The 26,138-nt window shown below is 51.9% G+C and overlaps 1 protein-coding gene and 2 long non-coding RNA genes across 3 annotated transcripts; 2 read left to right on the forward strand and 1 right to left on the reverse strand.

The window, feature by feature from the left end:
• Nucleotides 1-49: 49 nt before the first annotated feature.
• On the reverse strand, nt 50-25,411 carry FAM83H (family with sequence similarity 83 member H). Its single transcript, XM_071738634.1, has 5 exons — nt 24,913-25,411; nt 6,632-7,092; nt 5,163-5,327; nt 4,736-4,860; nt 50-2,867 (listed from the first exon to the last, which is right to left on the reverse strand). The coding sequence occupies exons 2-5, from the start codon at nt 7,076-7,078 to the stop codon at nt 227-229; spliced, it is 3,378 nt and encodes a 1,125-aa protein (XP_071594735.1). The 5' UTR covers nt 7,079-7,092; nt 24,913-25,411; the 3' UTR covers nt 50-226.
• LOC139793641 (uncharacterized) lies at nt 5,242-8,305 on the forward strand. The gene is made up of 3 exons (XR_011724683.1): nt 5,242-5,352; nt 6,104-6,949; nt 7,858-8,305. It is a non-coding gene; the product is annotated as an uncharacterized lncRNA (long non-coding RNA).
• On the forward strand, nt 17,357-21,608 carry LOC139793642 (uncharacterized). Its single transcript, XR_011724684.1, has 3 exons — nt 17,357-18,644; nt 18,698-19,978; nt 20,422-21,608. It is a non-coding gene; the product is annotated as an uncharacterized lncRNA (long non-coding RNA).
• Nucleotides 25,412-26,138: the final 727 nt, after the last annotated feature.

Here is a 26,138-nt window from a genome sequence, read left to right on the forward strand (position 1 = left end):
GGAAGCATCTTGGCAATTTTAATAATTGGAAACATACTGTGTGAGAAGGTTACCTGATACCACATGAACTTTATTGGGCAAACTGTGTGTTTAGTGCTGAACACCTTTCCACTCAGTAACCATGAAGAGTATCACCCACGGTGCTCAGAGCCATCATAAACACCTTGATTCCTCCTTCCCCTTTGTCAGTCAGTGATTTTTATGGAATTAAATAACATTTCCATGATCATTTTTTGGTCTTGAAGGTCCCCAGGATTTTGGGCATGAACTTTCCCATCTTCTTGTCTTTGGCATCTGTGTCATACTCCTCCTCACTCTGACTCGTGTGCTCATCCTTTTTGCAGAAGACCTCAAACCTGCTGTAGACTCTCTTCTCCTTCCTCATGTTCTCCATTTTTTTCAGCAGGGTGTCCCTGTCCTCCGACGGCTGCCGCTGGAGGTTCCGTTTCTGGCTCCCAAAACTCTCTGACCTGTGGATGTTGCAGCTCTTCTCCTTCTCTCCTTTCCTCTCCAAGCTGGTGGTTGACTTTGAGAGGTCGGGGTTGCTGGTGGATGGCAGCTGCTTGGCCAGGTCAGCTCTGTTCTTCTGACTGTTGGCAGAGATCTGCTCCAGAATCACCTTGGTGTCATCCCGGAGGTTGCTGCTGTAGAGGATGTTGGCTGTGGATGAGGGGAACCTCCCCTGTGCTGGCTGACTGCTTTTGGGAGGCAGTGGGCTTGTGAATTTATGGCTTTTTTCTTCCTCCATCATCTCCTGACAATCCCCTATGGACGAGCGCTTGAGAACCATGGTCTGCTTCTCAGATTTCCCACTCTCAGGGCCGAGTTCCTCCTCTGATTTCTTGTCACCCTTTGGGTTCAAAAGCTGCTTCAGCCGTAGCGACCCTTTCCTTAAAAATTCCATGGGATTTTGGTCCTGTTTTGAACAGTCTTCCTCGGATTTACCGAGAGAGCTGTCAGACCCTGGACTTCTTGATAAGTTTTCCAGAGCTGATGTGGTGCTGGTCCTGATCTGTGGTTTCTTCAGTTCCGTACTGAGGAGTTTTTGAGTGTCTTCTTTGAATGTCACTCTTTCCTTCTTCTCAGGAAGGTTCAGTTTCTGTGTGTCTCCCACATATATGAGACTCTCCTTCTCTGGAAGAGCAGGTTTGCTCTCCATGGGGTAAAACCGAGAGGATAATTTGTCCATCTTGCTGCTAAAATGAGCCAGGGGATCTTTACTCAAGGAGTCGCCGAGCTGGGGGGTTGGTGAGGCCATTCCAAAGGCTCTGTCAACCTCTCCATGCATTTTGTAAGTGCTGCAGGAGTCTTTGGAGTCCAGGACCCTGCTCTCCAGGATCTTATATTGCACGGATTTGGTACATTTCTTCTCTGCATTCTGTGATTCCTCCTGCAGGTAACTGGAAACAGCTTTGGTGTGGGTGACCCTCTCTGTGTCCTTGCCCACGGCTTTGTACTTCTCCAGGAGTTCTGCCACTTTGGAAGAGGCAGCTGTCTTTATGGTTTCGTTGTCTTTTGTCACCTCACTGGAGGTTTGTTCTTTTTGGAAGACCTGAACCTTTTCCATGGTGCTGTTGGGCTGATCCAACTTGGCAGCACTGAAAATCAGAGAGGACCTGAGCCTGGAGCTCCTCTGGATCAAAGGATTTATCCTGGACCGAAAAGCGTCCTGCTTGGTGATGGGGGCTTCCTCACCTCCTCTCTCAGGATCTGCAAATTCCTTGGCACTTTCCATTCCCAGTGGCTTGCTGCTGAAAGAAATGGGGGATTTGAAGGCTGGGAGGAGGTCGGTGGGGTGCTTGGTGAGGGGGTCCCCCAGGACATCGTTGTAGGCCTCGGATTCCATGGGCATGGGAAGCCCTTCCTCCGGCTCCGACTGGTAGGCGCTGAGGTACGAGGAGATCCTCCAGTTCCGTAGCCCCGTTCTGTTCTCCTGGGTGCTCTTGTCCTCCTCCTGCTCCTCATCTTTGTCCTGCAAGAACAGGCGTTGTTCCAAGCTTTGCTTCTGGGTAGGAGAAGTCTGGCAAATAAATTTCTGCCCTATGTTCTGCCTCCTCAGCATCATCCCCATGGGGCCGTTGCCCGCAGGGTTCAGCTGATCCGAGCCGTGCCTCACTTCCCTGGAGGAGTTGGAGGGGACATAATCCAGCCTGAGGGGGAACCCCTCCTGTCCAAAACCTGATTCCAGCTCAGGGTACCTGGGTTCCTCTCCATAACCTTCCAGTTCATTGAACCCTGGCCTCCCACCTCGGATCCTCTCGAAGAGTCCGTGAGGTCTGCCGGGGAGGTGGGGATGCTCAAACTGGTACTGGTAGAACTGGTCCTTCTGGAAGTGACTGGACTGGATTTTAAACTCATCCATGTTGTTCATGAACATCTGCCTGGCGAACTGTTTGGAGGAGGCGAAGTTCTCAAACGTTCCTTCTGCAAAACTGTGCCTCTTAAAAGCATCCAACTCCAGCTGCTTGGAACGGAGAAAACCCCTGACAGGATCCAGCTGGGAATTCTCCATCTCCACCTTCTTGTACATCCGCATGGCCGAGCCCTCCACGGTGTGCCGCAGCATGTCGTCCCGCCGGAAATTGGAGAGGAAGTACCTGTCTGGATCCACCCTCTCCATGAAGGAGGGGAAAAGAGTGTCGTCCCTCTGGAACATCAGGGGGGATTTTTTGGGGAAGAAGGGGACGTTGCTGCCAAAGGGAGCCATGGCCAGGGCGGTGTCGGGGTTGGCCAAGAGGTTGGCGGGAGGGACCAGGGGTTCCGACTGCGCGAAGAGGATGCGGAATTCCTCGTCGAAGCTGGACACCAGCTCCCCCTGGAAGATGTGAGCGATGCTCCTGTGGATCTTCTCAAAGGACCACATGAAACTACGAAGAGAAAGAGAAGCAATGGGGGGGTGTTAGCATCACAGGAACTCCATTGTGCCCTTCCCATGAAACCCCTTCCCTGCCAGGAGGCTCTCCTGATGGTTTTGGCCGCCCAGGATGCGCTCTCCTTCCCAAGCTCCAGTTTTGGTTCCACATCACATCCTTGCAGGGGGTTGCACAAGGCAGCACATGACTTTTGTTCTAAACAAAAAGCCAGGCAGTAGTAACAACAGCAAAAAAAGCTGGTGATGATCCTTCTGCCTGAATTTAGATTGGATCTGAGGGAGAAATCCTTTGGGGTGAGGGTGCTGAGCCCCTGGGTGCCCAGGTTGCCCCCAGAAGCTGTGGCTGCCCCATCCATGGCAGTGTTGAAGGTTGGATGGGGCTTGGAGCCCCCTGGGCTGGGGGAGGGGTCCCTGACCATGGCAGGGGTGGCACTGGGGGGGATTTGAGGTTCCCCCCAGCCCAAACCTGCCTGGGGTTCCATGGTTCTGTGCTGGCATAGTTAGTAACTATCAAGGCACGGGTAGCTCCATCCAAGTAACTTGGTGTAAAGGCCTCCTCCTTGGTCCATTTGTCTGCTCTGTTGGATCAGGGTTGGTCAGTGGTGCCCAGGACCAGAGGCAATGGGCACAAACCCAAACACAGGAGGTTCCCTCTGAGTAAAGGAAACACTTTTTTTACTGTGAGGTCAGCTGAGCACTGGGATGGGTTGCCCAGGACTGGAGTCTCTCTCTTTATGAGACTGATATTCCAAAAGTGTCTGAACATGATCCTGGGCTGTAGGTGACCTTGAGCGTGGGGGTTGGACCATGAGGTGACTTGGAACTTCAGCCACTCTGTGTTTGAGGGAAGGAGGAAGATGTTCCATGTGTTATGGGGTTTTTCTTCCCAGGTCAAGCTCTGCTTTCCTGGGAATGGCCAAGCACCTGCCTGCAGATGGGAAGGGATGAATGGATTCCTTGTTTTGCTTTGCTTGCATGTGTGGGTTTGCTTTAATTACAAAATTGTTCTCATCTCAACCCATGAGGCTTCCCATTTCCTCCTTTCCAGTTCTCTCCCCTCATCCTGCTGGGAGCAAACATCTCCATGGGGCTCAGCTGCCTCCAGGGGTCAAGCCCTGCCACCTTATCCTCATGGAATTATTGCATCTTTTTTACAGCTCACTGGCACTCTTGGTGTGAAGGAAGCTTGGCTTTGGGTGGCTGGGCTTGAGGGCTGAGTGGTGGATCTACCTCACTTGCAAAATGCTGTGTTTTTCCTGAAAATTTCTGATCAGGGGGGAAAAAAACCCAAACATTTCCCTGGAGTTCATTTGGGTGTGCAGGAAGTCACCAATGAACACAAGAGGAGAGTTTTTCCCCATGAGGACAGTCAGAGGTTGGAATGGGCTCCCAGGGGAAGGGGTGGATTCCCTCACTCTGGGAAGTTTGAAGTCTCAGCTGGATGGGTGCTGGGACAGCTCAGATCAACAATAACATGGGAAGGGTTGGAGCAGATGGGCCTCGAGGTCCCTTCCACCCTGACCTCCTGGGATTCAACCAACCACCAAAGCAACCACCAAAGCAACCACCCAACCAACCACCCAACCAACCACCCAACCAACCACCAAACCAACCACCCAACCAACCACCAAACCAACCACCAAAGCAACCACCCAACCAACCACCCAACCAACCACCCAACCAACCACCAAACCAACCACCAAACCAACCACCCAACCAACCACCCAACCAACCACCCAACCAACCACCCAACCAACCACCAAACCAACCACCAAACCAACCACCCAAGCAACCACCCAAGCAACCACCCAACCACCCCACCTCTGTCTGACTGGGAGGTGTAAACCCTGTGAGGCTGCTCACCTGTAGTTGCCACTCAGCACCACCATGCAGTCCACCAGGAGGAATTTCTCCTTCACGTGGCCCTTGAAGGACATCCCCGTGCGGCAGTAGTAGGTTGGGCCAGAAACTGTCCTCACCCTGAGGAACTGCAAAGCAGAGAAGGCACCGGGCTCAGCTGGGAGCTGCCACTTCCCTCCCCTGCCCTTCCTTCTTCCCCTTGCTCTTTTCACTCCCACCCTGCCACCAGTTTTATCCCTCAGCTCCTTTGGCTTCTCCATGGATGGCTACATCCCTCGAGCAGTGTCCTCAGCCTCCAGGCCTCTCCCAGCTCTCCTGGATTTCTTCATCTTCCAGTAGGCCCATTCCTCCCATCCTCAGTTTTTTCAGGTCCCAGGACATCCCCCTCAGGACAGGAGCTGGGGGCAGGGCAGATCTTGGCTTTGCTCACCTCCACGTAGTTGAGGTTGACTCTGCACTTGGCAGCTGTGTCGAGGAAGAGCTGTGAGTTCATCTCATCCAGGAGGATGTAGACAGGGACCCGGCGAGCAGCAGCATCCAGGACCTCAAAGAGCAGATCCACATCAGTGAAAATGTCCATCACGATGGCCACCACCTGGGGAGAGAAGGAAAGGGAGATGGTGAGCAGCTCTGCCTCCTCATCCCTGCTCTGAGCCCCTTCCCCAGCACCTCCAGAGCTTCCAAACCTCCTTTTAAAACAGGAACCTTCCTGTTCCAAGGTTGCTGTCACCATGTTGGGCCCCAGAAATAGCAACAGGATTGCTGCCTAAGGTGGATGTTCTGTAGATGAGGGTGAGGGGGTTGATTCTTCCTGAATCCCCTGAGAGCAGGAGAGGTCTTGGTCAGGTAACCACACTGGGAGTTTCCACTGAGCTGCTCACCCCCTCCAACTCACCCCTCTCATTTTTAGGTAATTTCCTGGCCAATGTTCAGTCCACCACTACACAGCTGCATCCAGAGGAGGGCTCCAGGGAGATCTGAAAGGTCTGAAAGCTGGGGAGGGACTTGGGACAAGGGTCTGGAGGGATGGGAGCCTCCCAGGGGGAAGGGTTTGCAGCTGGGAGAGGGGAGATGGAGAGGAGATCTTGGGCAGGGAGGGAGGGAGGGAGAAATTGTTTGGGGTGAGGGTGCTGAGCCCCTGGTTGCCCAGGTTGCCCCCAGAAGCTGTGGCTGCCCCATCCCTGGAGGTGTTGAAGGTTGGATGGGGCTTGGAGCCCCCTGGGCTGGGGGAGGGGTCCCTGACCATGGCAGGGGGGGCACTGGGGGGGATTTAAGGTCCCTTCAAACCATTCCATGATGATTCTTTATGTTGATATTGCAAGAAGTGACTTCAAAGTTCTGTCACACTGTCCTCCCCAACTCTTATTTTAGCAGTGAGGAAAACATCTGGTGGAAAGGTGTAAGGAAGATGGAGCCAAACTCCATCTCAGTGGAACCCCATGAAGGGACAAGACACAAACTGAAATATAGGAAATTTCAGTTAAACAACAGAAAAACCTCATTTACCGTAAGGTGATCAACCACAGGTTGCCCAGAAAGGTGGTGGAGTCTCCATCCTTGGAGACACCCAAGGACATGTCCAACCTTTTCTAATCAAGCCTGCTTTGAGCAGGAGGCTGGCATAGGCCTTCTCCAGAGGTCCCTTCCAGCCTCAAGGATCCTGTGATTCTCTGAGGTTTTGGGGTATTTTTGCCCATCCTTACACCCTTTTCCCAAAGCCCAGAGAGCAGAGGCCACCTTTGCTGCAGCAAACTCTACTTTTGGGATCATCTTTCCCCAGTTCCAGGTCCTGGGAGCAAAGTTAAGGGAATGAGCAGGATTCCTGAGGCATTCTGATCCATCTGGGACACACATGGAGAGAGTTTTCTCTCTGCTCCACTGAGCCCTTCCCTGTCTCACCTGCTGAGCTGCTCGGATCATCCTGCGAGCCTCCTCCTTAATGCTGGGGTTGTCTGGGGGTGGTGGCTGCACCAGGGTTGTCACCTCTGTGCCCCTGAACCCAAAGACCATTGGCCAGCCCAGGTCCAGCTCGGGAACAGCGAGGTCTGAGTTCATGGGCCAGTAAGTCCCCGAGGATCCATCCATGTCATTGTCACCCGTGGTTTCTGTGCTGCCTTCCTGGTGGGCGTACTGAGGTTTCTGGAGGTTCTGCAGGATGTGCTCCACCTCTGAGCTGCAGAGGAAATCTGGGGCTGCTTCATCTGCCAGGAATCGTTGGTAACTTTCCTTCCCCTCCTCAGTCAGCACATCCAGAGCCAGGCGGTAATATTCCTTGTAGTGGGGGGGCAGGTAGTTGGGATCCAGGGGATTGTCCCCCTGGGAGGAGCTTTGGGATCGACGAGCCATGAGGGGAGGGAGAGCTGTGAGGAAAGAAAAACCAACAGTGAGAAGCAGAGTTGGGCTCTGGAGCCACAGCCACCCCAGCAGTGGGCACAGTGGGGAGGGAAGAGAAATGCTGGAGGAAGCTCATCCCAAGGGAATGGGGAGCCATCCTTAAATCAGGCAAAGGCAGGAATTAATTAAACATGTGGGGGTTGGAAGGGCCCAATGGAGATGCTGGAGTCCAAGCCCTGGCACAGCAGGATCAGCCAGGGCAGCCCAGACAGGAACACATCCAGGGGGGGTTTGGAAGGCAGCAGAGAAGGAGAGGAACCTCATCTGGAGGTTGGGGGGGTTCAGGAGGGGTTTGGGAGGCACCAGAGAAGGAGAGGAACCTCATCTGGAGGTTGGGGGGGTTCAGGAGGGGTTTGGGAGGCAGCAGAGAAGGAGAGGAACCTCATCTGGAGGTTGGGGGGGTTCAGGAGGGGTTTGGGAGGCACCAGAGAAGGAGAGGAACCTCATCTGGAGGTTGGGGGGGTTCAGGAGGGGTTTGGAAGGCAGCAGAGAAGGAGACTCCACAACCTCTCTGGGCAGCCTGGGCCAGGGCTCCCTCAGCCTCACAGCAAAGAAGTTTCTCCTCACCTGGAGCTGGAACTTCCCATCTTCCAGCTCAAAGTCATTACATTTACAAAGTGAAATGGGTTTGGGTAAAACAAGGACCAAATCAAACTGAGCAGCACTGTGATGACCAAGGATGATGCCTCTATTGATGCCAATCAAACCTTCAATTTCTCTTTTTTTTGAAGCTACTTCCCCCCCTTTCTAAAGGAACAACCCTGCTGGATGTTGTCATTCGGACTCCATCAAAACTCATTTCCAAATGCTACAGAAATTATTTTGTGCATGGAATGAGGCACTAAACCAAAAGGCAGAGGTTTGTACCCAATGTGAGTGGCTCAGAGTCCCAGTGGAGCTGTGTGAGGAGTGGTGCTCAAGGGTCAGGACTGGGAGCGTTCAGCAGCTCTGCTGGGCACATGGAGGGGTTTGGTGATGGCACCAGAGGGTGTGGTGAGGTCACCAGGGTGGACGGAAGGGATGGATCCAGAGGGACCTGGGCAGGCTGGAGCCCTGGGCTGTGCCAACTGCATGGAGCTCACCAAGGGCAAGTGCAAGGTTCTGGGTCAGCAGAATCCCCATGGATAACGGAGGTTGGGAGGAGAAGGGACTGGGGAGAGCCCTGAGGAGAAGGAGCTGGGGGTGGGGGGGATGGAGCTGAAGCTGAACGTGAGCCCAGACCCCAAGAGTGTCCCTCAGGAGAAGCCCAGAGAGGTGCTGAGGGGAGGGGATTCTCCTCCTCTGCTCTGCTGAGACCCCCCCTGGAGTCCTGTGTCCAGTTCTGGAGTCCCCAACATCAGAAGGACACAGAGCTCCTGGGAGGTGTCCAGAGGAGGCACTGAAATGCTCAGAGGGCTGAGCAGCTCCCTGGGAAGCCAGGCTGAGGGATTGGGGTTGTTCAGCCTGGAGAAGAGGAGGCTCCCAGGTGAGCTCAGAGCAACCTTCCAATATCTGAAGGGGCTGCAAGAAAGCTGGGGGAGGGCTTTGGACACGGGGGGGTAGGGAGAGGACAAGGGAAATGGGTTAAAACTTGGAGAGAAAGGGGAGATTGAGGTTGGAGATGGGGAGAAATCGTTTGGGGTGAGGGTGCTGAGCCCCTGGGTGCCCAGGTTGCCCCCAGAAGCTGTGGCTGCCCCATCCCTGGCAGTGTTGAAGGTTGGATGGGGCTTGGAGCCCCCTGGGCTGGGGGAGGGGTCCCTGACCATGGCAGGGGGGGCTCTGGGGGGGATTTGAGGTCCCTTCCCACCCAACCCATTCTGTGATTCTGTGATCCAGATGCACCCTCTGAATGTTTGTAACTTGAGGGCTGTAATCACCCCAGAGCATTGATAAAAGCAGGGATGAGGGGGAGGCTGCAGGAAGAAGGGAATCCTGCTGCTCTGCCATGGGCAGAAGTCAGACAAAGCTCCACGAGATCCATGAAGAAATAAAACCCAAGGGACGTGATTGGTTCCATCTCCTGATGTTGGCAAAAACCTCAAGCTGAAGGGGCTCGTGTTCAGTGTTTGACAGCTGCAGGAGAACCCATTATTGACACTGAACCCAAACTTGCCTACATGCAGGGTTTGGAAAACACTTTTGTTCCATAAATACAACTCTGAGCATTTTCCTTCTCGTGCACAAAGACCTCCAAAGCTCTTTGGCTTCTGAGCCTCAGGGGTCAGCACTGGGAGATGCTTCTCCCAGCACTGGAGCACCAGGAGAGGCTTCCCCATCATCCACACCAGAGCATTCCTGTCCTGACCCAGTGACAGCAGCAGGAGGGTGAAGGGAACTGCTGCTGCTGTTGTGTCCATCCAACAGTTCTGCTCCCAAAATGGAAGGGATGGTCACGGGTGTGGGAGGAAGGAAAAAAAAATGAGTTCAGGCCCCTACTGTCATTATCTCAGATTGGGTATGAGGAAAGATTTCTTCACCAAAAGGGTGGTGAAGCACTGAACAGGCTGCCCAGGGAGGTGGTGGAGTTGCCATCCCTGGGGGTATTCAAAAACTGGGGCTTCAGGAGATGGCTGAGTGGCTGGGGTGGTGCAGGGTTGATGGTTGGACCAAATGCCCTTGAAGCTCTTTTTTGATGATTCTGTGATTAAAAGCTGTGAGTATAAAACCAGTTTGATGATAAAGCCTGGGTGGGCTTCATGAGGTTTACAGAGCTGTGCTGCCACTCCTGCCCCCAACTCCCCCAGGTTACTCCTGCTTGGAACCGTAGCTCCCAGTAGAGCTGCATGTTAAAAAGGGAGGAAAAATATGGTCTTAATATAAACAGAGCAAATGAACCTAAGAGGTCCCTGCAGGACCTTCCAGCAGACTGCAGGCTCCACAGTCCACACGCTGCCTTCTCTTTGCCTCAAGTGCTTCCATTCCATTCACCTTGCTGATCAAATTCTCTCATTTTTCTCCCCAATGAAAAGCCACTCCACGCCCCAGTCACCTCTGTCCCTGCTCCCAGCTACTTCAGTAGTGTCCTCAGGCTTTCATTTTCAGGAAATGCTCCCAGAGCTCCATTCCTTCTTGGAGAGGAGAACAATATATCCAAGAGACTCAGACAGGAGCAGAGAGGGGATGGATGCTGGGCAGACAGCAAACTGCTCCTGATGTTGGTGACAATAATGATGAGAGACAACTGAAAGTGAAGAAGCAGCAGAAGAACCTTAGGGTACTGACTGGGCAATCAAAATGCAGAGGGAATATAATGTTGATTAATATAAAGTGAGGAAACAATTTTATATTCTATTGCTTAATAGAAGATCATGATTTCTAGTCTGTTGGTGAATAGAAGAGTTATAAAGGTTTACATTCTGCTGATGAACAAGAAGATCTTGAAGGTCCTTTCCAACCACGATGATTCTGTGATAACATGGTTATCATTCTAGATCAAGGAGAAGATGGACCTTTACAGGAAAAGTGGCAGCTGGTGCAAAGCATCATTTGGTCAGGAACAGAGCCAGTAACACCAGGGCACAGATCCAGAGGGAATTCACAGCCTGAATGTGTTGTGCAGATGAGGGTCTCACTCTCACACCTCGGGAAGACCTGAGCTACACCTTTCATCTAGAGAAGGAGAAAGAAGATCTGCAACACAGCTGTCCAGTTCCTCCTCCACTACAAGAACTGAAAGGGCATAAAACTGAACCAGCAGGTTGTGGTTTCAAACCAACCACCAGGAAACACTTTTCCTCTGGTGTCCTCACTCTGCAGGGCTCCTTCCCACGGGATGCTTTAGGAGAAAGTGTGAACCAAGAGGACAGGCACGTGGGGCTTTGTCCCAACACTTCCCCACCATCCCACAGCTTGTGGCTGGAGAGGAAGGTCAGGAAAGGCAGGGGGAAGGCTGAGTGGGGCAGGGGTTTTGTAAAAGAAGAGGAGGGACTTCAGTTCCCTACGGATTTATGGTGCTCAAGAGATTCGAGAAAAAGCAGGAGAAAAAAAAAAAAAAAAAGAGTAACAGTGAAGAAATCATGGAACAGAACCATGGGAATAGATTTGCAAAAGCCCAATTATCCTCGTGGTTTTCTCCAAGCCACAGGGAGAAAACAAATCTGGAGCTGAAAAGACTCCTGGTGTGACCAACCTGAGGGGTCTGGGTGGAGTGGAACTGAGGGTCCCAGGAGGGCCACCAAATGTGTCAGTGCCCTGCAGAATGGTGCTGGGTGCTGGGTCCTGCTGCAGGATGGGCAGAGGGTGGGAGGGCAGAAGGTTTTGTCAGCACCCATCCTGTGACTGAGCAGGGCCACAGCTCAGCTGTGACTAGAGCTGAGTGACCCCCTGAGCTCTGCCCCTCTGGGGAGCCCCCCCTGGGGTAAAGCTGTGTCCAGCTCTGGGGTCCCCAGCAGCAGAAGGACACGGAGCTGTTGGAGCCAGTGCAGAGGAGGCCCTGGAGCTGCTGGGAGGGCTGGAGCAGCTCTGCTCTGGAGCCAGGCTGAGAGAGTTGGGGGTGTTGAGGCTGGAGAAGAGAAGGATCCCATGGGGAGACCTTGGAGCAGCTTCCAGGTCCTGAAGGGGCTCCAGGAAAGCTGGGGAGGGACTTGGGACAAGGGCCTGGAGGGATGGGAGCCTCCCAGGGGGAAGGGTTTGCAGCTGGGAGAGGGGAGATGGAGAGGAGATCTTGGGCAGGGAGGGAGGGAGGGAGGAATTGTTTGGGGTGAGGGTGCTGAGCCCCTGGGTGCCCAGGTTGCCCCCAGAAGCTGTGGCTGCCCCATCCCTGGCAGTGTTGAAGGTTGGATGGGGCTTGGAGCCCCCTGGGCTGGGGGAGGGTCCCTGGCCATGGCAGGGGGGGCATTTGGAGGGGATTTGAGGTCCTTTCCATGCTGTGACTCTGTGATGTCTGTGTCCCACCTGGGGCCCTGTGAGGAGGCTCTGAAGGATGAGGAGGGAGCAGGGTGGGAGCAGCACCCTGGGCACTCAGCCACATCTCCGGGCGTCACCTTTACCTGTGAGAACACATCCTGAACAGTTCACCACCACAAACACCTGGACTGGAGCATGAAGAGACCTCGGGCCGACTGGTAGGGCTGGAAAATCTGCATTGTCACCTTCTTTGGCTCACTAAGGAGGGAGATGTTGGGTCTTACTTCAGGCAGCTCCTTCTTAGAAGTGTAATGCTGAGGAAGCACCATCAGATCCTGCTTGGAAAGAACCTGCAGCCTGCTGAGTGTGCTCAGGCTCACAGGTCATCAATCCTCCTCACTTCCTTCAAGTCATTTTAATTTCTTCCTAAATAGATGCACAAATCTGAGAAGTGTGAAATAAAACCCAAAAATTATCTTTCTGCCACCATAAGCCTAAGTTACTCATGACCTGCAAGGATGTAAGGACAAACCCCCAAGAAGAGTGCACAAAAAAATTCCAGAGGAGCTGCAAGAAGTGTGTTTGAGCTTTACACTGTCCCCAGGGAACAGCAGGAAAATGGGGAAGAAAGGAACCTTTCCCTCCAAGAACACCCTGAGCTTACATGTGAGGAAATTCTAGGGTCTGGTCTCAGTATCACTGCCAGACACTTTGATTGCCCTGAAGAGATCCTCATTTTTATTTTAGAAATGAAACTGAGGACTAATGAGATGATCTCCTCCTTTTGTCTGGATTGGGTGACAACTTGGGACACCTCAGGGAGAGCAGGGTGCTCAGAGCCTCCTCGAGCCTCAGCAGAGCAAATCAACTCTGGTCTGGAATTGCTTGAAAAAGTTTGACAGCAAAACATCTTGGCAGTTTCTGGGAATTATCTAGAATGCTGCTTTTTATCAGAGATTCATGGAATGGTTTGAGTTGGAGGGACCTCAAATCCCCCCCAGTGCCCCCCCTGCCATGGCCAGGGACCCCTCCCCCAGCCCAGGGGGCTCCAAGCCCCATCCAACCTTCAACACTGCCAGGGATGGGGCAGCCACAGCTTCTGGGGGCAACCTGGGCACCCAGGGGCTCAGCACCCTCACCCCAAACAATTTCTCCCTCCCTCCCTCCCTCCCTGCCCAAGATCTCCTCTCCATCTCCCCTCTCCCAGCTGCAAACCCTTCCCCCTGGGAGGCTCCCATCCCTCCAGGCCCTTGTCCCAAGTCCCTCCCCAGCTTTCCTGGAGCCCCTTCAGCACCTGGAAGCTGCTCCAAGGCCTCCCCATGGGATCCTTCTCTTCTCCAGCCTCAACACCCCCAACTCTCTCAGCCTGGCTCCAGAGCAGAGCTGCTCCAGCCCTCCCAGCAGCTCCAGGGCCTCCTCTGCACTGGCTCCAGCAGCTCCGTGTCCTTCTGCTGCTGGGGACCCCAGAGCTGGACACAGCTTTACCCCAGGGGGGGCTCCCCAGAGCAGAGGGGACAATCCCCTCCCTGGCCCTGCTGCTCACACTGCTGGGGGTTTGATGGCTCCTGGGCACCTTCTCCTCACCCCACACGTCTGTATTTCAAGATATTACTGGTAGGGTGCATTGCATGAAACCATTTTTCAAGCTGTAAGAAGTACAGGTATTTTCTTAGCAGTGGCACCATCCCCCTCATCTCCCTGCAGGTTCCCCCTGTGCTGCTGTCCCCAGTGAAAACTTTTCATTCACACTTTGCACATCAAAAGATGCAGAAAATAATTGATACTTTTCAGTGACCTTTCAAGCTACTTCCTTGTGAATTTAAGCAGAGGGAGAGAAGGTCAGAGGTTATAATCTTTCACCATCCCTGCAGTAACTCTGAGTCTCTGGTCAAGGCAATAAAAGTGGTCAAGGAATAAAAAGAGCTTTACAGAAGTGAAGTCGGTGGCTCCTGGGCAGAAACTCTTCCAGAAATGCAAATTCCCCAGGAGGAAGCAGAGCTCCTGGAGCTTTTGGATTCTTTGCACTTGCAGTGTTTGCAAGCACTTCCTTCTACTCTCCATCCATCTCCTCATCTACATCCTGCATGCAGTTAATTATTTGTTAAAAAAATAATTATTTTGCTAAGCTACAGCTCCTGGAACAGCCACCTGGAAGGGGCAGAACTCTGGAGATGCTGCTCCCAGTTTGATGCTGTGAAGCTGCAGGGCTCTGCCTCCAGTTTGAGCTCAAATAATCCACTACTTGAAAAGTAATTCCCCTACAAATGAGCTGAGAAGTTTATGGCTAATGTTTGTTTGCTGTAGTGAGGCTCCTAAGACATAACTGGGCATCATTTTGGCTTTGTTTTGGGTTTAATCTACGTTTTCACACCTATTTTAACCAGTTTTGACCCATTTAGAACCTGTCTGTTACCCCTGTGCCAGGCTGGGTTTTGTGGAGTACCAATTTTCAGAGTGCTAACTCTGCAGCCTTCCTGTCAGTGTTTGGCCCCAGGAGGGGTTTATTTTGTGGGGCATTCAGCAGGGAAAAGGCCAGGAGGGGAGCTGAGTGCCAGCACTTTGTGCTTCTCTCCCAAAGCTGTGGCAGTTGTCATGCAGGAGACCTGGGAGAGCAAAATATTTGGCAGGAGGAAAATAATTCAGACTGTGAACTGCAGAGCCCACCTGGGCCCCTGGGTAGAACTTCTTAGAACTTTTTTCCTTAGAATTAAGTGCCAGAGGCTCTCATTAAAGTGAAAAAGCCATTCTTTGCTTTTATGCTTTGGTTCCTTTACCAGGAATTCACCAACCTCCTCAGATTTCCTCAGTCCAGAGTGACAGAAGATGAGGGCACACATTATTTTTTATTATTCAAAATAATAAATGGTTGGGAAGGACCTTGAAGCTCATCAAGTCCAACCATCAGTCCTGCACCACTAAATCATCTCCCAAAGCACAAGGTGTCCCTGGTTTTTCCTGCAGGATGGGTGTATTTTCCCAAGTTGTTGAGGCACCTAAAGCCACAGGGGAACTCCAAGGGGGTGGGGGAGCTGCCTCCTTGCTGGGACTTCACCTGCAAATCTGTGTCCTGCAGCTTAGTTCACCCCAGAAAAAAAGACAGGCATTGGGTTTTTGGAAATCTGAACTGCTGGAACTGTCAGAGAAACCAAGTCACAAGCTGAAAATATATCAAGTGGACGTGGAAGCTTGTAACTACCAGTTAATAGGTAATTTTACTTAATTTATATGTTAGTTTATATGTTAGTTTATTTTCTTTAATTAGGAATTTCATTTTATTTTAATTGCTAGTCACAGTTTATGAATTTTTATGACACAAGCTGTAGGGAATCTTTTGAAAAATGAATCATAGAATGGGTTGGGTTGGAAGGGACCTTAGAGACAACCCAGTCCCAACCCCAGGTTGCTCCAAGCCTGGTCATCATGAAGATGGTGACAATAATAATGTGTGGCACCTCCACATTACCCTTGAGGGTCTCTATAAGGAGCAGTAAGATATTCTGTAGTTCAGTTACATTTATATCTCCAGTTAGATATTTCAGGCACTGAGCTGTGTGTGGTTGCAGGAGGAGAAGAGGTGACATAAATCCAGCAGCTCTCTCTGTGAGCAGCTCTGTGAGATGGGGTCAGTCCCACAGGAGCCTCTGAACATCCCCTTCCGTGGCAAGTACTGAAAGAAATGAGACCCTGGACACCCTTGGTACAAAAGCCCAAGAGCTATAACACCTAATTAAATAATTTAGGTGTTCAGGAAAGCTGAAGCCCACCAGAAATGTCCTTCACACCTTCAGCAGCTGCAGCTTTATCAGCAAGAGCACCCTGGGAAGAGCACAGCCCCAGCTTTGTAGGGGAAAGGAAAGGGACTCCTGTGATCTCCTGCTGATGTGGCCCAGGTGGGAATTCCAGATGTTCCTTTAAACCTGATTTTAGGGGCAGAACACAGCAACATGGGACCTGAGGAGCTCTTGAAGAACACTAAGCCCACTGGCATAAGCCACTACTTACCCTGCTGTCCAGCCCCTGTTGTTTTAGGGGAGGTTGAAAGAAAAAATTACAGAAGCTCAAATTCGGTAGGAAGGGGGGGGAAATTCTGACTTCTTCCCAGCACCCATCCCTTAAGCCTTGGGGAAATTAAAAATAAATAAAATGCAAACAATTTATAACCAGGGGAGCAATTCAGGTGCCTACACACAGGTGTTTAATGTCACTTGGGATGCCCTGAGGTGTCCTGCCTGGCCTCCAGCTGCTGGTCAGGAGTCTCTCACAGGGCTTGTGCCACATCTGCTGTGTTTCAGAAACCCTAAGACACCAAAAATGACACCAAAGTTTGGCAACCAGGATTGCTCCCCAAGGGTCAGGCTCATTAACATGCAGATGTAGAACATGCCTGCATCCAAGCTAATTGCCTCGTGTTCCTCTTTATAGCTGATGGAGAAGTTAATAGAATTAAGGAGTATGGGATGAGAGTCATCTCCTGATACAGATGCTTACGTCTGGCCAAGTCTTCTCTTCATCTTTCTCCCAGAGTCAAAACAAATCAGTCTTCCAAAGCTTCAGTGCTCAGCATTCAATTTTTTTAACTCCAAGACTGCCCCTATCCTCTTACACCATCTGTTCCACCAGGACCCACCTTGAAACTTCCAATACTTTATACCAGAACCTGCCCAGGAGATGGGTGGTTCCAGGAATTTCAGCCTTTAAACAGCGAATCAGGAAACTGGAGCAGGTTTTTTACTTTTCCAGTTGAATCATCAAATCCCAGACTGGTTTGGGTTGGAAGGGACCTCAAAGCTCATCCAGTTCTGACCCCCTGCTTGAGCAGGGCCATCTCCCACCAGCCCAGGTTGCTCCAAGCCCCATCCAGCCTCTCCTGCTCTCTAACACAACTTCTCCAGGAGCACAGCTCAGGCTCACCCAGCTCACACCTGATGTCCACACCACTGTTACCAACCACTGAAAACTCACCCAACACACTGCAGTGAGCAATTATCTGACACCCACATCCAGGCTGATGAACCCTGCCATTAATGAGCAGCAGGCTGGGAGCCACCAAAGTGTCCAAACAGTGCTGGAGTCCTCTAAGGCCCATTTGGAAAGGCTGAACACAAGATCCCAGAGGTTCTCTTCCCATTTGAGACAGAACTGCCTGCCTGCTCCTGCCTGGACATCAGGGGACACCCACTGTGCACCACCTCTGGGACTCAGGCTCCTTTGTACTGAGCTGGATTCTTCATTAGGATGTGTACTCACTAATTGTGAGTGATTGTTCATCGAGGGTGCTCTGCACACCAGCCTGGCTGTCCCCAGAATCAAAGCTTTGTCACCAGGGCTGTGACTTCATTGATCAAACTGGTGAGGATGGAAAACATAACAGTGACCTTTGTGTAAATCTGTTCAAGCCAAACCCATCCCACACTGGTGATTTCTGAAACACAACTTGGTCATAATGTAAAGTGCCTCCTTTCACTGCAAACTGTCCAGTGGAGATCACAGCTGCTTTTGAAAAGGTTACAAGAACTGAATTAAATCATTAAATCATTAAACACTGGGACCATCAGCTCAGCCCTGGACACAGAAAGTCCCTCAGCATCTCACTCTCTGCCTGTCCCTGTGGTCAGTCACAGGAAGAAGGGAAGCCCTGAACACCCTCCTTGACTTGTATGGCAGTGAAAATGCATCTTATTTCACAAATTAAAATTCAAATTTTAACTCAAACACTGAGTTGAAAAATTATTTAACACCAGTGACAGTGTCTGGTCAAGTGCAATACAAATCACAGCTTCCTCCATGACAAAGTGAAAGTCTTGCTGATGGGTTTGCTTCTCTCCTGTCCCTGGACAATATCTGTGCCTTTTCCTTTAGGAGAAAAAATTCCTTTAGGATTCTCTGAACTGGAAATCAGCTGTGCTGGATCAGGTCAAGGGTTCTTCAGGCCAAGAACCCCATCTCCAACAGGGACAACAAGGAGCAGCTGATGTGAAAACCACCCAGGTGAGCATTGGTGATGCTTCTCCAGCCTCTCTGAGCCCATTGTAGGTACCTGTGTGCTCCCCTGCCAGAGACCTTCAGAGGAACTCTTCAGCTTCCCTAAAGCCATAGAAAAATGTCAGCATCTGCAAGAGGCAGAGGCAAGGAGTTCCACAGCTCAGCAAGATGGTGAGAACAGGCTCCTTCTCTTCTGAATCTTGTACTTAGTGGTCTTTTTTTTTTTTTTGCTTTGGATTGGAAAACCAACACCTGCCAACTCTTGTCCTGCCACTCTGATTTTATACATCTGTCCCCTTCTAGATGGAGAGCCCTAACTCACTCAACTCCTTTTTCATGGGAACAGCTCTGTGCCCCAAATGAGCCTCTGGTCTCTTCTCTCTCTGAATATTCTTTTTTGAGGTGGTGGGACTCGAGGTGCCAGATGGGAGTGAAATCAGATTTATCTGCAGTGCTGGCATTCTGAAAATGCTGCCAATATGCCATTTGCTTTTTGACCACTGAGGAGTAATTGAGCATCCTGGTGATTTGTGCTTTGTGGGTTTTTTTCTTTCAGTCCTGCTGATGAAGTGCCCAGGGACAAAGCACAGATTTCCTGAAATCCCAAGAGGCTGCAGACAAAAAGCCTTTCTGGTTTGGGTGAATGCACAGCAAAAGCCTGATACAGAGTCAGAAGCCCATTGTGCTAGATGAAGTATTAGTAATTAAACTGGTTCTTGCTTCAGCCAGTCTCATAATCAGGGCCCCACGAGACATGATACACAGATGAAAGAGAAAAATGAGCCAAGAGGTACAAAGGAGCAACTGGGAGAGAGAGATGTGCAAGTCTGGCACTGTGCATGGAATCAGCTGTGGAACTCAGTGGTCCCGAGGCACCTGTCCTACAGATACAGGGACATTTGAAAAACAAATCCTTGATGGAGCTTGTCAGAGTAAGGAGAGGCCTGGGAGAACCACCACAATGCCTAAAGGATGGGGAAGGTACCAGCCCTCAGACAGAAATGTCTGCTCAGCAGCCATGTGCTTGCCCCATGTGCTCCACCATGAAGAGCAGACAAGCCAAGATGAAACATTTCTGAGTTTATTTCCACAGGGACTCCAGACTACCTTTCATTTATCCTTAGACAAGTCACCACACAGACTGCCATCTTCTCCATACATGCCCTGCAGTGCTTTGCATTTACTTTTCCTCTGATTTCACAGCCACTCAGAACTGGTACTTCATTAACTCAGGGGAAAAAAGCATTGATCCCAGTGCTTTCTCTCCATGTGGTTTAGAAGGCTGTGATCATCATTTGGCATTTCAAGTATTCCTCTGCTATCCTAGGCAATCATTTCATTAAATCATGTCCACAAATTCGTTAAGAACACCAGAATCATGATCAGGACATTTCCCTATGATATAATAGGGAAAAAATCCTTCCTCTAAGGACAAGAGATGGGACAAAGCTGACCACAGACAGGTACAGAGACCCAAGACAGACATGTCCAGTACCAGCTCTTTAGAACTTACTTTCAGCATGCTAATAGGGGATAGTTGCTGGTTGTTTGGGTTTTTGTTTTTCTTTTCTTTCAGGAGGAAGCTGAAGGAGAAAAAGAAGGGAGGCTTTGTAGCTGTTTATGAACAACTCCTCCCATGCTTAGGGGCAGTGGATAAAGGAAAGCACGAAGGAGCTTGTTAAAAACTTAACAAGTGGGAGATGAAGGCTGATGGAATGGGCTGGAAAGGAGCAGGCAGCCACCCGTGTGCAATTACCAAGAGCTTTTTTTGGGGAGGAGGGAGTCTCCAGTGGAAATTTCCCTTTGGCTTGGCTGGGGGCCTGCTCCTGTTCACACTGGTGTAACTGGGAGTGACTTTACTAGCTTTGATACTTATCACAAGGTGGTTTGGTTTTGTTTTTTTTTATGATCTGCAAAAGCTTTTCAACCCTCTTAGGACTGGAACGGGGAAATGGTGTTGAGACCAAAACCTGCAACTGTCTGCACAGAAAACCCTTCAGCTGCAAGGAAATGTTGAATGCCAGAGCAGGGAAAGGTGACCACCAGGTGAGGCTGGATGTAAAAATTCTAGATGAGCACTCAGAGCAGAAACTGGAAAGCAGAGCACAGCTGTTTGCTGCCTGTCCATATTATGTTCATGGAATCCCAGAACTGTCAGGGGTGGAAGGGACCTTGAAGCTCATCCAGTCCCAACCCCCTGCCATGGGCAGGGACCCCTCCCACCACCCCGGGTTTCTCCAAGCCCCATCCAGCCTGGCCTTAAAAACTTCCAGGGATGGATGGGGCTTCCAGCACCTCCCTGGGCAACCTGGGCCAGTGTCTCAGCACCTGCATGGTGAAGAACTTTTTCCTGATGTCTGAATCTCCCCACCTCTAGTTGTGACCCATTCCCCCATGTCCTGTCACTACCCAGGATCCTAAAGATCCCCTCACCAGCTTTGTTCCATTTCAAAGCACTTTAACTGTCCTTTTTTTTTTTTTTTCCCAAGAGAGTTGCAGGAAACTCCAGTCTGAGCTTTGCTGAACAACCACCGAGCCCAACAGATTAAAATAAAACACATAAAGCAAGAGGAGCTGCATTTTTTTCTGAATTCTTCATGCCAGGTGTGAACTGGGAGCAATGGGCTGTATTTACCCAGCCCAAGCTAAAGGAAACTGTGCCCATGTTTCCTTTCCCTCTCACCTGCTGATGTCTCAGCACCTGGGGCTGGCTCTATCTCCCTTCCCAATGCTGACTCCAGTGCTTGTTGTGACGTGTTCTGCCTGCACAGCAAGTTCCCAGACTGCCTCTCTCAGATCATCACTTCCCTGGCTGGACCTGCTCCTCTGCTTCAGGACACTCCCAAAAGCTGAGGCCTTCCAAGGTCTGTGAGCCCCAGCCTGAGAGGCAGCAAAGCTGGGGCTGGAAAGAGCTCCTGAGAAATGGTTTCTGCCTGCTCCCCCAGCCTGCTGTGACACTTTAAGCACAATTTGTTGGGCCTGAACACTTTGTCCTCTTATTGCCCTGGGTACCTGCAAGAGAAAAGCCCCACAGACTGAACACAATTGACTGCTGGGCTCCAGAGAGAGCCCCCCCAAACCTCCCTCTGTGAAGGGTTTTCCAAACCCTGGCCAAGAAATTAATGAAGAAGCATCAAATGGGACAGCCAGGAGAAAAATGGCAAACAGCCTTTTCCTAAGAGTGCTCCAGCAGGCAGGGGCTGGGGGCACAGCTGGCTCATGGACCAGCTTCAAGGACACAAAATCATGGAATCATGGAATGGGCTGGGATGGAGGGACCTGAAATCCCACCCAGTGCCCCCCCTGCCATGGTCAGGGACCCCTCCCCCAGCCCAGGGGGCTCCAAGCCCCATCCAACCTTCAACATTGCCAGGGATGGGGCAGCCACAGCTTCTGGGGGCAACCTGGGCACCCAGGGGCTCAGCACCCTCACCCCAAACAATTTCTCCCCCATCTCCAACCTCAATCTCCCCTTTCTCTCCAAGTTTTAACCCATTTCCCTTGTCCTCTCCCTCCCCCCCCCCGTGTCCAAAGCCTTCCCCCAGCTTTCCTGTAGGCCAAACAGACATCACTCACATCTTCTTTCTGGGAAAGAAAATACATTTACAAAATGTCTGGAATCCCTGGAGGTTCTACATCAGCTGTTTTATTTTTCAATTACTTGGCTTGATAAAATAGAAAAGATTGTATGAAACCAGGCTGCTAATATCCTGAAGGGTCAGGTTTAGGAGAGGCCAGCAATGCCTCCAATACTGGAGCAGACATCATGACATAAGAGATGGAAAAGGTTGGTTTGCTCTCGAGGTGTTGCACCAGGTAAAGGATTTGAGGAGGGGCCTCTCTGCTGAACACAGTTTAAGGTGTGAGGTTTGTTTGGTTCTTCTAATTCTTCTCCATGTGCTGACTTTTGGCACTAAGGACAGAACTTCTACTGAGAAAGGATCATTCCTTGATGGCCTCTCCCTTGCCACTCTCACAGGGATGTGTCTGTAGCACTTCCCAAGTGCACCCCAGCATTTCTTGGTTTAGCCACAGCACATTGCCAGGGAGATTTTGCAAGGGCCATGGCAAAGGCTGCTGGAAACCCTCCTGTTAACTGCTCTGCTCACCCAGCAAGGCTCAGAACAGCACTCTGAAATGTGAGGAATGCTCTGAGACCCTTCCTCAGCCACAACTCTTGCCTGCTGAGTCCTCACAGGAATTATTCTTCCTCTTTTGATTTTCCTTCCCATATTTTCTGCTTAAGTCTCTCTGTGTTCTCATCCTCAATGTTCTCTCAGTGTCCCAGCTTACTGTTAAAACGTGTTTGGAAGATGAAAACATGGAATTTGTTATTCCTGTTACATTGTCATGCATACAACCCCCAGGCCTTTTCTTTTTGTCACCTTCACCAACCTCTACTGATCACCTGTGAACATGATCCCACTCTTTTAGTCTCACATGGATCTCAAGTCATGAGTTTAAAAAAAAAAAAAAATGGTATGTCTGCCTGCTGAAGTCTAGGAGTTCCACTTGTCTGAAGTCATTGCAAAATATTCCTTGCTGGAGCCTCAGGGAGTTAACCAGAACCTCCAGGGGATCTTCCTACAGAGCAGGGGAAGGGAAAGGGAGCAGGAAAGAAGTGACATTTTGTAATTTTCCCTGTGAAGTGGTTACTGAGAGGGGATGTCAGCACCTCAGTCCTAACTCTGCAGTAGGGGGGATGGAGTGGCACATGTCAGAGTCACCAGGGCAAGACCTGATGGCCACAGCTCCTGAAAAATGGAATTTGGTCCTGTGTGCCAAGGGAGAGCAGATTGCCTGAAGAGAAAGAACCACAGCATCATTTGGGTCAGAAAAGGATCTTCAGATCCAATTCCACACATTAACCTAACACTGCCAAGTCCACCACTAACCCACAGCTGCCAGGTCTGTGCTGGCAAGGCTCATGCCAAGCTCACTCTCTGTCACTCAGGCCTTTTCCTGGGACTTCTCTTTACTTGGTAGCACGCTCGAGGAAGTCTGAAAACTTCAAGAGAACTTCAAGAAAACATCCAGCAGGGGAAGGCAGACTTTGGAGAACTGCATGCTGCCCTTGCTGCCTCCTCATCCTGATGTTAGAAATGCCCTCCAGGAACACCTCTTCCCCACCAGGGCTACAAGAATCCAACCCAACGGGGTCTGAGAAGCATTCAGTTTAACTACAAAACACAAAAACAAATCCAATCTTGCAAGGTCTGGAGGAAGATTTCAGGTTTGTTGGGTTATTTTTTTTTCTTTTTCTGAAGGCTGTGATTTCCTGAAAAACAATGTTTGGGACATGGCTGTCTCTGTCCTCAGCCACAACATTGCTCTGACACAGTCCTCCCAGACTGTGGTAGGAGACATTTCCACTCTTTTCTTTTGTCATGCAGTTTTCCCTACAACCACACCAAGGACATAACTTCCATATTTTTCCCACAGAGTACCACTATTCCCACTGCCACGTGACACCAGATCCAACTCCCCCTTAATCCCTCAAGTCACAACTCTAAAGCCTGTCAAATAAATGGAAGTTAGACCAAAATGAAGAAAAACAAAACAAACCCAAAGCAACATCCTTCTCTCCCCAAACTGCACCCCAATTAAAAGAGATGTGCCAAGGGATGTCCCCAGTGTCACTGCTCTGCTTTGGGGTCAGTTTGTTGTCTGGAGTTGTCACTCACCTACGTTTGGCCTCTGATACAGCTGAGCTTAGTGCAGCTTTCAGGGTTTAGATGTTTTCAGCAGCAAAAGGGCACTTCTGGCCCTCTCCAGCTGCCTCCTCCCTCTCTAACTGGTTTAGAAGAGAACCGGGTCCTCAGGCCAGACAAAAGCCCTCATTGACCTCTACTGACCTTAAAGAATTTAGGGAGAAGGGAACACAAGACCTTCCCCATCCTCTGCTCATACACACATGCACACATGAAAAAAAAACTATCTGCCAGACAGGCTCACAACTGTGGGGGGGGGGGGGGGGAAAAATAAAAAATAAATATTTGATGAATATTTGTATGTGTGGCCCCGGCCATGCATGTGTCCACACGTCCCCCTCCGTGCTCTGCGTGCCGGCGCAGGGCGCCCGTGCCGTGGCTTGCAGGAGATGGCAGAGGAGCTCCACACCCAGCCCAGGTCACACGCAGCCAAAACCTGGCCCTCTGGAGCTGCCTGGCACATCCTCACCAGTCCAACACCAGTTCAAGCCCGGGATGTCCCCATCCTGACCACCCATCCCCATCTCCTGACCATGCGCCTCGCCCCGGGCCGCCAGAGCTCACCCCAAAGAGAGGGAGAAGTTGGGAAATCTCCACTCCTTGGGGGCTTTCCTCGGAGGAGATGGTGGGACGTGTTGGGAGAAGATCTCTTCCCAAAGAGTGGGAAAAGTTGGGAAATCTCCATTCCTTGGGGGATTTTCCTCAGACGAGATGGTGGGAGGTGTGTTGGGCAAAGAAGATCTCTTCCCAAAGAGTGGGAGAAGTTGGGAAAACTCCATTCCTTAGAGACTTCTCCTCAGAGGAGATGATGGGGGGAAATCTACACCCCTTGGAGATTTCTCCTCCTCAGAGGAGACGGTGGGAGGTGTGTTGGGCGAAGAAGATCTCTTCCCAAAGAGTGGGAGAAGTTGGGAAATCTCCATTCCTTGGAGATTTCTTCTCCTCAGGAAGATGATGAGACGTGTGTTGGGCGAGGAAGCCTTGGCCGAGCAGTTCTGAGGCTGCTGGATCCGCAGCTACCTGAGGAGTGACTGCTCTCTTCCCTCACCCCTCCACAATGTCCCGGGAGGTTCTTCCTCCCCCAGCTCCACCTGGGACTCTCCTGTCCCCCATGGAGGTGGCCGCTGAGGTCCTTCTGGGGCTTCTGGCCTGGAAGGGACCATCTCCTGTCCTACACTGAGGAGTGGGACGGGACCTCCCCAGCCCCCTGCCCGCACTGACGGAGCCACCACCCCGGGTACCCCCGGAGGGTGCCCGCGCTTCTCCTACCTTCCCAGGGAGCCGGGGCAGGTGGCGGGTCGGGCTCTCCGGGCTCTCCTCCGGGCGCTCCTCCGGGCTCTCCGCTCCCCTGGACGTGCCTGCAGCCTGATTCACGGGCACCTCTCCGGAGCCAGCCGAGACTCCAAGCTCCACCCAGGGCAGAGGGTGAGTAAGAGCGAGAGAGAAAGGCAAACTCTGGAAGAGTTTATTCCCTGCCCAGGATTGCAGGGGAGCCACAGAGATAAGGGCTGCGCATTCCTCAGCCGCGGGCGGCCTCTCCCTTCCCGCCTGCCCGGAGCCTGTCAGACCAGCTCGGGCCTGGCGGCGGAGCAGGGCCCGGCAGCAGGCTCGGTGCTGCCAGCCCGGGACGTGGACCCGGCACCGCCGGGCACACCTGGGCCCAGCAGCCGCCCAGGAAGGAGGAGGCAGATGAGGGCCGAGCTGTGGTGGTGCTGCTGCTAGGGAGGCGGTGGCAGCAGGAGCCGCGGGGCCATGGCAGCCCTGTGCCCTTCCAGGGCGGGCTGCAGGGTACCCGTGCAACCCCTGTGTGTGCTGTGCCACTCCCATGGGTGCTGTGACCCTTGGGTGTGCTGTTTCCCCCTGTGGGTGCCATACCCCCCTGTGTATGCTGTGCCATTCCCATGGGTGCTGTGACCCCCTGTGGGTGCTGTGACCCTTGGGTGTGCTGTTTCCCCCCGGGGGTGCCATACCCCCCTGTGTGTGCTGTACCACCCCTGTGGGTGCTGTGACCCCCTGTGGGTGCTGTGGCCCCTGACTGTGCTGTTACCCCCCTGTGGGTGCCATACCCCCCTGTGTGTGCTGTACCACCCCTATGGGTGCTGTGCCCCCCTGTGTGTGCCATACCCCCCATGGGTGCTGTACCCTCCTATGGGTGCCATACCCCCTCTGTGGGTGCCATAACCCCTCCTATGGGTGCTATACACCCCTGTGGGTGCCATACCCATGCACCACACCCTAAGGGAGACCCAAGGCCTTCCCACTGCCCCTCCAGCAGCCATCGCCCATATGGGCTGAGGGCTGAGAAACTGAGGGGCTGATGGTGAGGGCTGAGGGTGAGGGGCTAAGGGGAAGGGGCCGAGGGGCTGGGACTGAGAGTGAGGGGTGAAGGCTGAGGGTGAGGGCTGAGGGTGAGGGGAGGAGGGGAGGAGGGTGAGGGCTGAGGGTTGAGGGTGAGAGCTGAGCAGCTGAGGGACTGAGGACGTGTGGGTGAGGGC

Source organism: Heliangelus exortis, chromosome 2, assembly GCF_036169615.1.
Source record: "Heliangelus exortis chromosome 2, bHelExo1.hap1, whole genome shotgun sequence".
NCBI lineage: Eukaryota > Metazoa > Chordata > Aves > Apodiformes > Trochilidae > Heliangelus > Heliangelus exortis.